This window comes from Poecilia mexicana, unplaced genomic scaffold (genome assembly GCF_051168715.1).
Source record: "Poecilia mexicana isolate PSO_F unplaced genomic scaffold, ASM5116871v1 scaffold_10, whole genome shotgun sequence".
NCBI lineage: Eukaryota > Metazoa > Chordata > Actinopteri > Cyprinodontiformes > Poeciliidae > Poecilia > Poecilia mexicana.
In genome coordinates, this window is record NW_028263379.1 from 3,064,770 (window position 1) to 3,079,619 (window position 14,850).

At 41.7% G+C, this 14,850-nt stretch overlaps 2 protein-coding genes across 4 annotated transcripts; one reads left to right on the forward strand and one right to left on the reverse strand.

The window, feature by feature from the left end:
- The first annotated feature begins 189 nt into the window (after window positions 1–189).
- On the forward strand, window positions 190–6,219 carry LOC106911659 (uncharacterized). Of its 2 annotated transcripts, none has more exons than XM_088009311.1 (6): window positions 190–777; window positions 1,326–1,385; window positions 2,485–2,616; window positions 2,899–3,045; window positions 5,004–5,061; window positions 5,905–6,219. In XM_088009311.1, the coding sequence occupies exons 1-6, from the start codon at window positions 613–615 to the stop codon at window positions 6,006–6,008; spliced, it is 666 nt and encodes a 221-aa protein (XP_087865437.1). In that variant the 5' UTR covers window positions 190–612; the 3' UTR covers window positions 6,009–6,219. The 2 variants fall into 2 exon arrangements, with proteins under 2 accessions (XP_087865437.1, XP_014833948.2); XM_014978462.2 differs by having other exon boundaries at window positions 195–777; window positions 5,902–6,219.
- A 30-nt stretch (window positions 6,220–6,249) lies between these two features.
- On the reverse strand, window positions 6,250–13,707 carry rab33ba (RAB33B, member RAS oncogene family a). Of its 2 annotated transcripts, XM_088009310.1 has the most exons (3): window positions 13,578–13,707; window positions 13,086–13,164; window positions 6,250–9,459 (listed from the first exon to the last, which is right to left on the reverse strand). In XM_088009310.1, exon 3 carries the CDS (start codon window positions 9,412–9,414, stop codon window positions 8,959–8,961), a length of 456 nt encoding a protein of 151 aa, XP_087865436.1. In that variant the 5' UTR covers window positions 9,415–9,459; window positions 13,086–13,164; window positions 13,578–13,707; the 3' UTR covers window positions 6,250–8,958. The 2 variants fall into 2 exon arrangements, with proteins under 2 accessions (XP_087865436.1, XP_014833947.1); XM_014978461.2 differs by lacking the exon at window positions 13,578–13,707 and having other exon boundaries at window positions 13,086–13,571.
- Window positions 13,708–14,850: the final 1,143 nt, after the last annotated feature.

A 14,850-nucleotide genomic window follows, 5' to 3' on the forward strand; every position in this document is an offset into this window, starting at 1 on the left:
ATATTATAGACAGCTGTTTACTGAAATTAAAAAGAAATTGATTTGCAACATTTTCCAAGAACAGTTTAAATCTACTCTCAGCAAGTCCTAAAAACACAGAGAATATTGACTTTTCAAAAATTGGATATATCTTCTAAAAATAGTCTTTGAAATTTTATGAACAGCGAAAGCAAGGTTAAAAAAAAGAAAACACTAATCTCCACAAGACACCTGTCGTTTCTGTACCAGGAACGAATGGCTTTAATGTGATGTGGGCGGGGTGTGTGAGCCTGAGAGTCCAGACTCTGGGCAGACATATCCCACTCTTCCCCCTCCACCTGCGGCTGGTCAGCCAGGTTAATGAATAAACAAACTTCCTGTCTCCAAACCGACACCGAAACTTCTCCGGAATACTGCCGCTGTGGTGACGAACCTGTCAATGGGACTTTTTTTTTTTATTTTTTATTTTTTACAAGAAAGTTATTTTTTTTCTCCAGTCAATAGGTATTAGTATTAATGTTTCTGAGGCAGAAACCCAACCAAACGGCGCTTAGCATCAGCCTCGCTCACACGTTTCCTTCAGAGCTTCTTTAAACCGAAACGGAAGCACAGCGGGGGGATTTCCATCTGAACATGGACCGGTACCGGTACTTCATATTCAACCAGAGGAGTGTGCTCATCCTGGGCATCCTCCAGATAGCCTGTGCGGGTGTCTGTGTCGTCTGCGGCTTAATGGACGCTGCTTTCCGCAAGAACACCCCGCTGAGCACCAGCAGGACGCCGGTGTGGGGAGGACTGGTCAGTATCACCTGGAACGCTCTGCTCGGTGAGCATCCAGGTGTCAGGATACCTACGGAGTATTATTGGTGTGTTACAGGCTCATATAGGAGACCGCTTTCTAAAATATGGTAAGGATCCTCTTAAGAGAAGAATAACTATTGACAGGGTCGGCCAAAGATTGGCGGAGGCCGTGAGCAGACATTAATTTGGGGCCCCCTGTTATATCAGACAGCCATACACTGTCAGGATAGCATACATGCAGTGAGTACGCATGCCCGCGCATGCGCATTAAGAAGTCCGACCGTCAGCGGAGTTGTCGGTTCAGCATATGCAACAAGTTATGACGAAAATAAGTCATTAAATTGTTTATAATATGATAACTAGTATGTATATTTTTTGTTCATGAAATTTGGCCTCAGCTCAGATACAAATAGGGAAAAAATATTAAATTGAAAATTATGAAAATTGTCAATCATGAAAATTGACCTTTCATAGTTAATTACGGTAATAATTAATGCTATTATCACATTAGGATCCTCGCTCACACTGCTTTCTGTTGTTTTCAGATCATGGCCTGTCATGGTGTGCTGGCGCTGTTTGCATCCCAGAGGAAGAATGCTGTATTGGTGAGTTTCTAGCTTCTGAACTCTGCTTCTCTTTAGGAAGTGACAGGAGGCTGGTACATATGGCAAGCTCAGAGACACCTCTTCAGTCTGTGTCGATATGGCAACCTTCTGACTCTAAGCTCAGCGACCTCTTCCTGTTTGATCCCTGACAATGCTGAGGTACTGTTAACTTTTTACGAGGACTGGGCGATATGGCTGAAAAACATATCATGATATAAACACTTCATATCAGTTGATGCTGATAATTATGGATTAGTTTTTGTTTTAAATACCTGAAATGCCGTCAAGCTGGTGACATGGTCTTTACTGTTTAATCCTCAGTTTACTCTGGAGCTTTTGAGTCATTTTCTACTTTCACTCCATGCTGCTGCTGTTTATTTCTAAGCTGCTAAGAGGCACAGTGGTGAAACCTGAAACTGCTGCTGCGCATGGTACTCAGCAGGCTGTTGCTAGGAAACCAAAGAGTGAGCGAGTGAGTTACTTTATGCCACCAACCTAGCTTAGCTGGCTTGTGAGAGGTTGAGCAGCTAAAGCCTTTCCTCTACCTACATCCCCCAGAATGCTTTTCTGGATCAGAGTTCAGTGAAAATTTTATTGGACATATTTTCTGTTGATATTGATGATTTTCTGTTGGGATATATATTGTTACTGATTTATCGTCCACCGCTACTTTTTACGAATTTTCAAGTTTTGACTTTTCAGAGTCAACGGCACCTCCAGGGAAGTTTCAGATGGATGGATGGATTAATTTATTGATTGATTGATTTGTCAATTTATTTTTTATTGGGTTTTACATTTATGTCTGGATTGCAGAAGATGACCCTGTATGCCTAGCTTTGACCTGAATTTGACTCTCCATGGGGGACAGTAGAGTTTTTCCAGAGGGGGTCATGTTCTCCCCTGCTCACACTTTTGAGGGCGCCACTGTTCAGAGTCAGTCAAATCTCTTAGTTTTTGGCAATTTTGTAGCTTTTATTCTGAATTCTTTTACACACCTTGACATAGATGATCTCCTTAGGCAGCACCTTCCCTCATTGCACACATGTACATCTCTCTCTCTGTTGTTCAGTAGATTTTTCAATACGTATATTTCCCTCAGGTCAGCTGCATGGTGGTGGCTGCAGGACTCTCCTGTGCAGCTGCAGTTGTCATCTTCGGCTACTCCTGTCTGACGCTGACCTATGGGGAAGAGGACGAAGACGTCTTCCACCAGCACAAAAGTGCCAAAGTGGTAACTACCGCACACAGCCAGCTGCATTCAGAGCTCTTCATTTGGAGGAACTTCAAGTACACACACTATGTCTGCTGTTTCACAGCCTTTCTAGCCTCTGACAGCAGTGACAGTAGCTGCTGACTACAAACCAGACAAGTTGAAGTGATTCATGCATCTGAATCTTCTTTTATCTTGGTGGAACATGGTTTTAAGTGTGTGGCATGGCTCTGGAAGTATTTGTACCTAACAACAGCACACTGTGTTACACTGATATTATTTCTGTCTCCTATCCTAACTCAGACATTTGTTCTCCATCGGATGGTGAAAGGAGCCAATGCCACCATCATCCTGACCTGCACCATCAGCCTGGTTCTGTCCTCCCTCATTGGTTATGTGGGTTTCCGGAGTCTTCCATGCTGTGGCTGCTATGATTCCAGGACTGGACTGGTACGGACTGGTAGCCCACCGCCTCTCTGTGTGAGGCTTAAAGGGTTAATCATATCATGGTACAATGTTTCTCCAAAGGTCATGCTGTTGTGTCTGTCAAAGTTGCTAATAGTCCAAATAACTAATGTCTCAATTTAATCAATACTAGAAAATGTATTGATTTCAAATAACAGACTCTTAGCCCTTTATTGTCCTGTGTTGTAAGTTTAACTTGCTAACGTGACAGAAAGAAAACATATGTGACTCTGTAGCCAACAGGACTAACACAAAAGGATTCAAGGGAACTTTCTTATAAAGGCAGATGGGGGGAAAAAAAGGAATACCAAAGAATGACACGTGCTAGCTATGCTAACACTGATGCTTGAAAGCAGCCTAAAATGGACAGTGAAGCTCCTGTATCTGTGATGTAGTAAATTTCATGGAGCCACAAACAAACACTACCTGTTTCACCCTGCAGCGGTCAGAGATGTTTTCATTTGGATCCTTGAGTTTTTTACTACATGCGCCGTCCAGTGGGATTGCGCTGACCTCGCATGCGCTTTTGCAAGGGATTTTTTGTGTAGTTTCGGAATATGATGGTTCCCCGGTGTCCCATCATGAGATTTGCTGCACTCCTCATAAGCATTGCGCTAAGACTGCAGGAGGGCTACATATTAGCTTCACGGACAGATGCAGCCCTGTGATGGGCTGCAGTCGGTCGGAGCTCCACCATCAAGACGGCCTCACGAAGTTCAAAACTCCCCAATTTTTTGTTCTAATCTTCGTGATTAGACAGCTCAGACTCAGGTAAGGATGAGGCACTGTGTAGAATAAGATGTATTATAGAAATTTGTCACAAGTGTAGGAAATGGACACGGTCAATGAAATCTATGAAATCTCAATAGTGACAAAGGCAAAATGCTTCCCTGTAATTTGGCATATCCACCTAAATCCCCACCCACCGTTTAATTCACTCCACCCAAGACTGAAATCAGAAAGGTACGTGTCATGGAAACAGTTCCTGTTGCTATCAGTTGGGAAATTGCTCCTAATCCATGAACCCTTAGCAATAAACCACACAATCCTTGACCCGGTGCCCCTTCACTGCCTGCCAGCTCACATGAGCAAAGGACAGAATGTGTCAGTGATTAGATCACCACCACATGATTTAATTTAGTCAGTTCCATCATGTTTATGAAGCATGGCAGAGAGAGAGAACCAAACCCAGCTCAGTCTGGTCTGTAAGTGAGGTGTTTTATATTTGGTGAACTCTGCTCAAGTAATAATAATGCTCCATACTCTAAAGTTCAACACTGAATTTTGAATCATGTTTCCATTAACCTCTTTTTTTTAAGTATCCAATTAGAAAAAGTCAATGGAAACAAGAAACGGCACAATTTGAAATAACTTCCTCAGTTTCACAAAAAACGTTTTCACGCTCACTTGAGGTGGCTTTTGGCTTTTCTCAAACAGTTAATGTGCTACAGTGGAGATGGAAACACATTACATCAGCCTGATTCTGAAACATTTACCTCACACTACTGATTAGTTACAATCACTAGAGTTGCATTTCTTTCTCTGCTTCTCTGGACAGCATGCAACATTACCAATACTACAGACATGACAGGACAACTTCAACATGTCCCAAGCAACACATTCCTGAACGTCTCTCTGTTTTCCTGAGATGTGTGGTCCATGCTAGTCTGTTTATTACAACCATGCATAACGTGAATATCTCATGAAATCACACTTTGGTGTGATTTGCTTGGTTGATTTGCTCTATTCTTTAGCAGTTAAACGGTCAGAATCTAGTGTATTAGCATATACAATAGCTTCAAAAACTCTGGTCTGAACTGCCCAACCTTAGCTTGGAAATAAAAAGTGTTGTATTTCAAATGTTGCAGTTTGTGTCCCATGTTTTAATTTAAAAAGCATCCATCAAGTATCACCTCCCTGAAATGTTATCATCTGTGTTTCAGGAGACCCTGGTTCCTCAGAGTGATTCTGGAGACACTGAGTTGATATGTACTTGGCAAGGTAAGCCATCCAATCAAACATGGTCTGTTTGAGTGACAATGTGTGGAGCTCCAGACACAGTGAAAGTCTTAATGTAAAAGTAAAGACATATTGTCAGTATTGTTTTTCATGCATGGTGCATGTCAAGCCTGTTATGTTTTCAGATAAGTTTTGTTACCCAATATTTATCCTTGTTAAGGTGTTTGTTTGTGATATCATTAACACTTTTAATCAAGTTAATTGCAGGGTCTGCTTTTAATCAGAATTAATGGAATTTTAATCCAAAGCATATCAACAAAGTAAGCAACATTTTCAGTTCAAAAACAATTTTTGCTGTTAAATTAGTTGTCATAACAAAGATTTCTTGTTTTAATCTGTTCTCCAGGTTATTCAGCCATCATAATAGGGCAAAGCACTATTAAAAAATACTTCTGATATCTGGTTTAACATTAGTGTTGTGGCCGTCAATGCTGTTGCTACATGTTTAGCATTGAGATGCTATTATGGACTTGAATAGCTTCACTGACAGGTTAACTCTTTTTAGCACAGCCAGAACACAGTAGTCTTCTAATGTCCCATTAGATCTTTCTTTGAAACAGAAATCCTCAGTTTGCCAAGAGAAGCAGCTTTGTCGTCCATCGCTGCTGTTTGCATGTCACTTGTGCATCAGATTTACTGGTGTACCAGAAACACATGAATACAAAGGTTTCAGCTATGAATTTTGGTATGGTTAAAAAGAACTGTGGTGAAATTTTTAACATGTTAAAATCAATGTAAGTAACTCGTTAAGGTCCTGACCCTAAATATTGCCCATTCGGTATGTCTCAGCTGTCTTGTGATGTAGATCTCCTGTATGTCCAGCAGGTGGTGATGACAAACTTTTCAACTCTCCTCAAACATCTGCTGGAGTCACTGAAGAGGAAGAGGAGGCTCCCTCTAACCTTCCTCCATACAGCAGACTGACCTGACCCAGAACCCAGCAGCTCTGTAAACGGTTCCTGACCATCCAGCTGGTTTCATCACCACTCTAAGAACAGTTTCAGTGCTCTAACAGCCAATGAAGTTAAAGATCGGTCAGACTGATCAGTACAGCTTCCATCAGTTTCCCTTTAACTCCCTGTATTATCTGAATCTAAAAGTTATGATTTTATTGTGTTTAATAAATACATTTGAACAGTAGTTTGTTTTTGAACAATTGACAACTTAAGATGACACTTGTCTCAAACATTTATTGCAAGGTGATGTATGGTGAAAGGAAGCACGTTCCTGTTTAAATTTGTTCCAGGGTGCAGCTGTCAGTCTGTTTTCAGTCACATCCAGAGCAGCAGCAGTATTTCCTGACGAAACATGATGCAAATGGATCAGATTCAGAGGAAAGCACTCAGTCTGGCTTGTGCTGACAGGCTACAGAAAGGCTTGATTAGGTTCTTCATGTGAACAGAAAGTCCTGAGAGACGGCGACGAAGTGAAGCGTGAGGCGATCATCAGCAGAACCACAGGACCAGCTGTGGTCACACAGTAGCTTAAAACAAACAAGATGCAGGTTGGTGCTGTTACTGTATGAATATACAAGCTTATTCCATATTTAGGAAAACACTCTTCTACATACACGATGGAGCACAAGCCTGCATAAAGTGTCTGATTTCTAGTGCGTTCTAGTGGCAAAAGGCTCCAGATCTATGATGAAATAATTGAAAATAGGGAAAGGCTTCATTGTCCCATTCAATACAGGTTTTGATCCACTTCAGCTGGTGAATTAAAGAGATAGCTAATATTTTAGAGTTGTGTTGCAGAGTAAAGTCCTACCTGCAATATACAGACATTTAAGTCAGAGCAGCTAAATCAAAGGAGGGTGATTAGCATTGCTTGCTAACAGTTGATGGTGCCATCCAGGACATAATACATAATAAATAATTTTAAGCTGTTGGCAAGTCATTACCATCATAAGACTGATTGATGCAGCTGGCATCAGTATCCACAATGACTCTGAAGGTACTTGGTGATATGAGTTATGAAAACATTTCATTCCCTGAATAAAGTATTTTTGTATAGAAGTGAATAAGAATAAAAATCTGAATTATCCCTTTAGGTCAGCAGCTAACGCAGCACTGCATTCCTTCCTGTTGATCAATTTGTTCAGAGATGTTACAAAAGCAGGTGTGGACATTTCACTCACATTCCACTAACACTGACATCCCAGTGTCAGTGGGCCAGTTCCTAGTAACAACACACACCATAGAATAAAAAAAGAGTAACAGTTTCATTACTGTTCCAAGAGTTCCAAGAAAGACTAATTTGGCTGTTTGGAAATATTTCCAGTTACAACAAACTAAGAGTCATGGTGTGAAACCTAAAGGGCCACAACTCATCATTCTTATTAAGCAGGGATGCACAATATATCAACACTAACATCAGTATCAGCTGATATTAGTCATGTTTTAACATATCTGTATCGATTCGATACAGATAAATTATTAATATCCTCTTAAATTTGGATATCTGTGCATTCTTATTATAAACTCCTAAACAGTCACGATGACACCAAACGCTAAATATGGCAACAAAGTTGGTGACAAAAAAAAAAATCTCTTATCAGTCAAAATCAGAATCAGCAATTTAGGCTTTTTACATATTAGTGATCAGCCAGAAAACTGCCATCGGTGCACCCCTAACTGAAACTGCTGAATCACTGTTTCTTATCACTGAGAGGCTCATACCAACCCATGCCCACTATGGAGTAGCTCAGAACCAATCCAGGAATTCACGTCGCTGGAATCCAGGCTCCAGCTAATCTGTTTTTTTAATCTGCCATCATTCCAGCTCGTCTCTAATGAAGCACACTGTCCTCTTAAAAAACACCAACATAAAGCCACTGAATGGTAAAATCAATGCAAAAACAAAAACAGCTGAATGTCCAGTTGAGAATTCGTTTGATTAAACAATCACCTTGGATACCAAACCACCGTATATAAAGATTAATCAGCTTCTGTGCTCAGTGTCTTCCATTTCACTCATGTTTACTCAGATGCCCTGACATAACTGGAAAATCCAAAGAACAGGTGAGCCCTGAAGGCATCAAACCGTGCTGCCAACCAGAGTGGACCTGCCTGGACTGGTCCTCCTCCTCATCCTCTTCTCTGCTCACTAAGGTGAAGATGGTTCTGTTACAATCACTTCTGGTCTCTAACAACCAAATAAAGCACCTTCGATTGGAATTTACTGCTGAATTAAAGAATGAGTGACTACCAGGCTCCTGCAGCAGTGAGTGTCTGCTGAGGAGGTCATGAATGCATCTAAAACATGCAGGGGAGGAGTGCATGGATCAGGTTTATGAACCATTGTGCTAATGGGTTGGACAGGATATTTGGCAATGAAACGGATCATATCTGGACAACATGAGCATCTGACCAGGAAACAGCTGAGTGAAGTGATGGCATAAAGGAAATCATGTAAACAAGCAGTATGGTTCGTCTACAATGGTGTACAAGGGCCATCGTAGACAGAGAAAAACAGGAGTAAATTTCCACAAAAAACTCATAATTTTCTAGAACAAACATGGATATTTCTGAGTTTTATAAGTCGAAAATTTGCAACTTTTAATTTCAAAATTTCTCAGTTTTTTGTAGCAAACTTTAGACTTTTTCAAACTGAGAAACTTCTGTGTTTCTTCTAGAAAATTTCTGAGTAATCTCAACATTTGAATTTTGTTCTAGTGAATTTTCAATTTTTCAGACTCAGAAAATGTCCTTATTTTTTCTAGAAAATTTCTGAGATTAATCTCAAAATGTCTGAGTTTTTGTATGTACTCTTCCTTTCTTTTTCTATCCATCATGGCCCTAACTCGCTGTGGTATTCATCAGTGCTCTGAAGTTTTCCTCTCCTTGCTCCAGGTCTGGACAGCCAGTGAAGTTTGAGTCCTCAGCAGCTGCTGCAGCTCCACCCTCTGCCTCCGCCCCCATCACTGCCGTCATTCCTCCCTCCGCTCAGGGTGATGGTGCCCCCCGACCCCTCAGGCGGCTGGCTCAGCACTAGAGGCTTCTGGGACTTGAGCTTGTGTGCCACAGTCATAAAGATGGCCTCGACGTGGTCGCTGTCACGGCAGCTCCCGTCTCCCAGGCTGTTGGGGCTTTTGGCGGACGTCTCAAACAGCGGCATGGAGTGAGTGTCCGCAAACTGCTGCGCTACGTCCGTGCCCACCTGGACCGAGTCCTGCAGGTCGCACTTGTTCCCCACCAGGATCCTGGGCACCTCGGTTCCCAGGGCATGCTGCTTGCACTCCTCGATCCAGGCGGGCAGGCTGCGGAAGCTGGCGGCGTTGGTCACATCGTAGACGAACACCACAGCGTGGACGTTGCGGTAGTAGTGCTGCACCATGGACTTCCTGAAGCGCTCTTGGCCGGCAGTGTCCCACAGCTGAATCTGGGGGGACAGAGCAGCCTCGTTATTTAGTTAACACAAAGTAAACCAGACTCTAGAAGCTCTGCTGCTTCCTCCACAGGACTGGGAGCGGTGGATAATAACAAGCAGCAGAGAGGAGGCAACATTCAATAAACCTCTGTTTCTTCCAACTAAATGAACATGTTATTTATCCATTATCAATTATTAGCATTACTATTATTTATACTTATAGCATAGTGAAACATCACGGGTTGTTAGCTGTAGTTAGTACTAATTGAACATGTTTTTTATTATCTGTTTATTAGTTATTAGCATTACTATTATTTATACTTATGGCATAGTGAAACATCATGGGTTGTTAGCTGTAGTTAGTACTAATTGAATGCTATTTATTAACTATTTATTATCAATTATTAGCATTACTACTATTATTAGGACTCGTAGCACAGTGAAATACTGTTATTGTTAGTCCACTACAGACCATGTTTACCCCACTGGATGACCTTAGATGACCCTGATGAAAACCAATGCTGTCCTGTAAATCATTACAACCAAACAGTTCAACCCAGCCTCCATCAGGCCATCAGATTAAGACCTTTAACTACACCAGAGCAGCAGAGCATGTCCACATTCAATCAGTCAAATCACATCAGCCTGTACATCCAACCAGCCAATGCTGCAAAGCAGAATGGGCAAGATACTTTTCAGCCTTCTGCTGTATGATATTCTGTTGCATGATGTTTTAATGTTTCCTGAACAGGCTAATGTCAAAAATTAGAATTTGCTCTTAATCAACTGACCTGCTTATAAAAAGGTTAAAAATAAATAAAAAGCAAATGACACAGCTGATGGTGTCATCCAGGTCATGTTACTGTGGAATATTATCTGCTGCCTGGATGTTGAGCTGTTAGCATGTCAGGACAGTCATATAGCAAACGTTTTCAGTCAGAGGCTTAAGACTGCAAGACTGACAGCTACCTAATATCCCTCCTGACCACAACATCATCATCCATAATGACTACAGAAGTTACTCTGATTGAGTTATGGCGTAATTTAATTAGGCCCGAGCAGCTAAGCGCTGCGAGAGCCTATTGAAACTGTGCTGTAAATTATTCTTATTCTTCCGTAAAATAAATTGGCTTTTTGGGGGCTTTATCATATTCAAAAACTCACCAAACTTGGCGGGGGCATAGAGCCCGGTGAAAATTTACGTATTTTAAGGTCCCCAGAAAAATCGCACAAGAAACGGCTCAAGGGCGCCACCTAGCAAATTTCAAAAGACCCTTTCCTATTCACTTACTTTATCGTAGAGACTTGAAATTTGGTACACTTGTAGAGCTCCCCAAGACACTCAGAATTTACAATTAATGTCATAGTGCAAGTATCACAGAATGTCGGCCATTTTGGATTGAAGTTCCGATTTTGACCCGATTTTGGCCGTTTACAGGGTTCGCATTTTTTCGAACTAGTCCTAGGGACTTCGATCGATCGGCTTCAAACTCGGTCAGATCGTTCATAAGGCATGGCCGATCCAAAGTTATCACAGGTTTGCGGTTTTTTTTTTTCTAATTGGAGTTACCTGGGGTCAAAGTTCACCTAGTCGCCATGAAAAATAAAACGGTTATAACTTTTACAACAAAACTCACAGCAGCACCAAACTTTCAGTGATTGATCATCATCGGGTCCCCTACAACACCCAATGGTCTAATGATGACATCACTTAGGCCACGCCCCCTGAGAACTGGAAGTGTCATGTTTTACTGTGAACGGTCCTTATCTGACCCCTTTGACCTAATCAACATGAAACTGTGTCCACAGACAGAAAACATGTTGGTGTGTCCTGGATTCCAACCCTGTTTAGTTTTGATGGAGCAGGTGGGCGTGGCAGTGTGGCGAACTGACCTGTAACGCCGTGTCCATACGTTTGGCTGCAGATTCCACAATTTGGAGCCCAGCTGCACCAAACTTGACATGAGTGATCCTGGTGGGATGCCTGACGATCCTATGTCGTCATAGTCTGACGTCATCTAAGCCCCGCCCCCTCAGAACAGGAAGTGCATTTTTTTGACTTGTAAAGCTCCATCTATGGCTCTCTCGACCTAATCAAGATGATTCTGTGTTGGATGACAGATAACATGTTGGTCTCACTTGCTTTAAAGTGCCAAGAGTTTTCAGTAGAGGGCGTGGCCGTGGCAGCGCGGCGAAGCAGAGGGAACGCCGCCGACATACGTTTGGCTCTAGATTCCACATGTTTCAGCCCAGCTGCACCAAACTCACTAGGATGCATCCTTATTCATCCCCGAACAGGAATCCATAACAGTCATTGATGGGCGTGGCCTAATTTCTCTACAGCGCCCCCTAGAAATTTTCAAATGATCAGCTCCAAGCCATGCTTTAACCTAGAATTATGAAACTTGGTACACACGTGTATGATGTCAGGACCTACAAAAAAGTCTCTTAGAGCCATGGTGCAAACCCAACAGGAAGTCGGCCATTTTGGATCAAAATCCGCCATTTCCTCTATTTCATAGACGCCGCATCTGATCCATCTCCTCCTACAGCTTTCGAGATACAGACTTCAAACTCAGTCAGCAGAGAGTTGAGACATTAAAGGTCCAAAGTTATCACAGGAATTTTTGTATGTCAAAGCATGTGGGCGTGGCTAAGTCCCAAACTTTGACTATTCGCCTTAATACATTAAAGTGACATAACATGAACATACAAGGTCATAGCTGCATCAGACTTTCTATGTCTCATTACAGACCAGCCTTCATCACAGTTAGGTGGTCGATTGATGACATCACCTTAGCCCCGCCCACTTCCGACAGGAAGTCACCTGTTTTTTCTACTGTATGTCTTACTTTTACACTCTAAAACATGTTGGTGTGTCATGGATTCCAACCCTGTGCAGACTGACATAAAATGAGATGATGATGAACTCTGCAAATGCCTACAGACCTGTGGGGGCGTCACAAAATGGCTGACCCTCGCCATATGCATACAATCGTCTCTTATTCACAGACGCATCATCCTATTTGCACAAGACTTTTTATGAGTGACACTTGTGAACCTCTAAGGAGCCCAATAGAGTTTAATTGCAATTTGACTCCACTGCGCCCCCTAGGTTAATCAAACAGCTGTATCTCCTTGCCACATGGCCCAATCTACTCCAGATTTTGGGTGCATGGCCAGGGAACGCTGCCGAAGGCATCAAAGCGGATCGCGTGGAGGACGGCGCGCGAGCGTCGGCGGTGGCTGGCGGGAGGCGGTGCTGGAACATCCGCGGTGGCTATAGGCTTGAGCGGCGCTTGGCTGCGAGGGCCGCTTGAGGCTCCGCGGAGCTTTAATTTAATTTACCTTTAGAATGAATAAAGTATTTTTTGTGTTGTGTGGTTTTAAGGTGAAAACATCAGCTCTTCTGTAAATTGGAGGAATATTTCTTTATATTTGGTTCTATAAGAGACGAAATAAATATTCACAGTTGCAATAGTTGCTTTTGCAATGAAATCCATTTAACCCATTATATGGGTTAAATGGATATGTATTATGTTAATGAATTTTTCCGGCCTGCAGCAGTAGAACAGCCTCCTGCACCATCATGTTTACCAGACTGACGGTTTCAGTGTCTAAAAGGCCGCAGTGCACACCTTGATTTTCTCTCCGTCAATCTCCACCAGCCTCTCCCTGAAGTCCACCCCGATCGTGGCCTCGGTCTTCTCGGGGAACCTGCCCGCACAGAAACGGAAGGTGAGACAGGTCTTCCCGACGCCAGAGTCCCCGATGACTATGATTTTGAAGATCCGGGTCCTGGGCGGCGGAAGAGCCGAGCTCGTCAGGGAGCCGGACAGTTCAGCCGCGGAGCCGCTCTCTGCCATGTCGAGCCGAGACTGGGGCTGGGTGACCTCACACACCAACAGAGGCTCCTTCACTACTGCTCCCCGGGGAAAGGAAGAAAGGCGGACGCTAAAGAGCCTTCTCGAAGGCGGCTGCCTCTCACATTTACTTCCAGACTCGGACGGTGTGTAAATATCAGCTGGTAGTTATCTATGAACGGATACTGTATATGTAAACATTGTATCTCCACCTCCGAACCACGACACCCCCGAGCACCCCCCCTGCAAAGCTGTGAAGCCACGTACTGTACTCGAAGGGATTTGCTGCTTCTTCTTCTTCTTCTTGTCGGTTTTATGGCGGTTGGCAAGAAACTTTTAGTAGCATTACCGCCACTTACTGGTATGGAGTGTGGTTCGTGATGGTTTAAATATTTATCCTCACATATATTCTACCATAAATTCTATCTAACATAACCTCACACATTCACACTTAACACATACATACTTGTGCACAACTTTGTATATCATGCCTTCATTTACAAACACACTACAATTAAATTCTATGAAATAATTTCGTTTTCTTAAGAAATCGAATAATTATTTGTATACGTTTACTCCCTAAATTCTTCCTCAATATATCCAATAAATTAACCTTCTCCTTAATCCTTTCACACTCTCTCTTCATATATCTTCTCTCTATTTCATATTTATGGCATTCTAATATAACATGTTCTATAGTTTCATATTTATCACAATAATCACATTTGCCAGTTTTATGTTTTTGAATTTTAAAAAGTGTATAATTAAGTCCTGTATGTCCAAATCTTAATCTTGGTATCACTCTTTCCTCCTTTCTGTTTCTTCTTCCATTTCTTCTTTCTCCTACATTCTTCTGAATTTTATAAAACCATCTTCCTGTTTTATCTTCATCCCACCTTTTTTGCCAAACTTTCATCAGTTTCTCTTTAACAATACTCTTTCCTTCAGATTTACTTAATTTAACTGTAAAACTAATAGGATTTTTAATTGCTCTCTTTGCCATTTTATCTGCCCTCTCGTTTCCTTCTACTCCAATATGTGCTGGAACCCACACAAATACAACTATTAAACCCATGTTTTGTATTCTAAATAATATATGCAATATTTCTAATAAGATGTCCATCCTACTATCTGTTTGATTATTTTTTAAACTTAATGCAGAGCTTGAGTCTGAACATATTATTGTTTTTAATGGTTTTATGTCTTCTACCCATTGTAAAGCCAATAATATTGCCAACATTTCTCCTGTATATACTGATAATCCATCTGTAATTCGTTTTCCTATTTTTATATTGAATTCTGGTACTACAAACGCTATTCCTATTTTCCCAGTTATTTTTGACGCATCAGTATAAATTTGAATGTATTGATAATAATTATTTAAATATAATTGCACTGAATAACTATTTACAATGTATGATTTATCTTGTTTCTTTTCCATTATTGACATATCTACTTTTGCTTCTGGTAGAATCCAGGGTGGTATAATTGATATTGATGTTTGACTAATTTCTAAATTATTCATTTCAAAATTTTGTAT

Excerpts from the sequence above, each read along its gene's own strand:
- LOC106911659 (XM_014978462.2), top strand. The coding sequence starts at position 613 with ATGGACCGGTACCGGTACTTCATATTCAACCAGAGGAGTGTGCTCATC. Across the intron at positions 3,046-5,003 it reads ATGATTCCAGGACTGGACTG|GAGACCCTGGTTCCTCAGAG; the intron begins GTACGGACTGGT and ends TCTGTGTTTCAG. Across the intron at positions 5,062-5,901 it reads GTTGATATGTACTTGGCAAG|CAGGTGGTGATGACAAACTT; the intron begins GTAAGCCATCCA and ends CTGTATGTCCAG.
- rab33ba (XM_014978461.2), bottom strand. The coding sequence starts at position 13,313 with ATGGCAGAGAGCGGCTCCGCGGCTGAACTGTCCGGCTCCCTGACGAGC. Across the intron at positions 9,460-13,085 it reads TTGACGGAGAGAAAATCAAG|ATTCAGCTGTGGGACACTGC; the intron begins GTGTGCACTGCG and ends CTGTCCCCCCAG.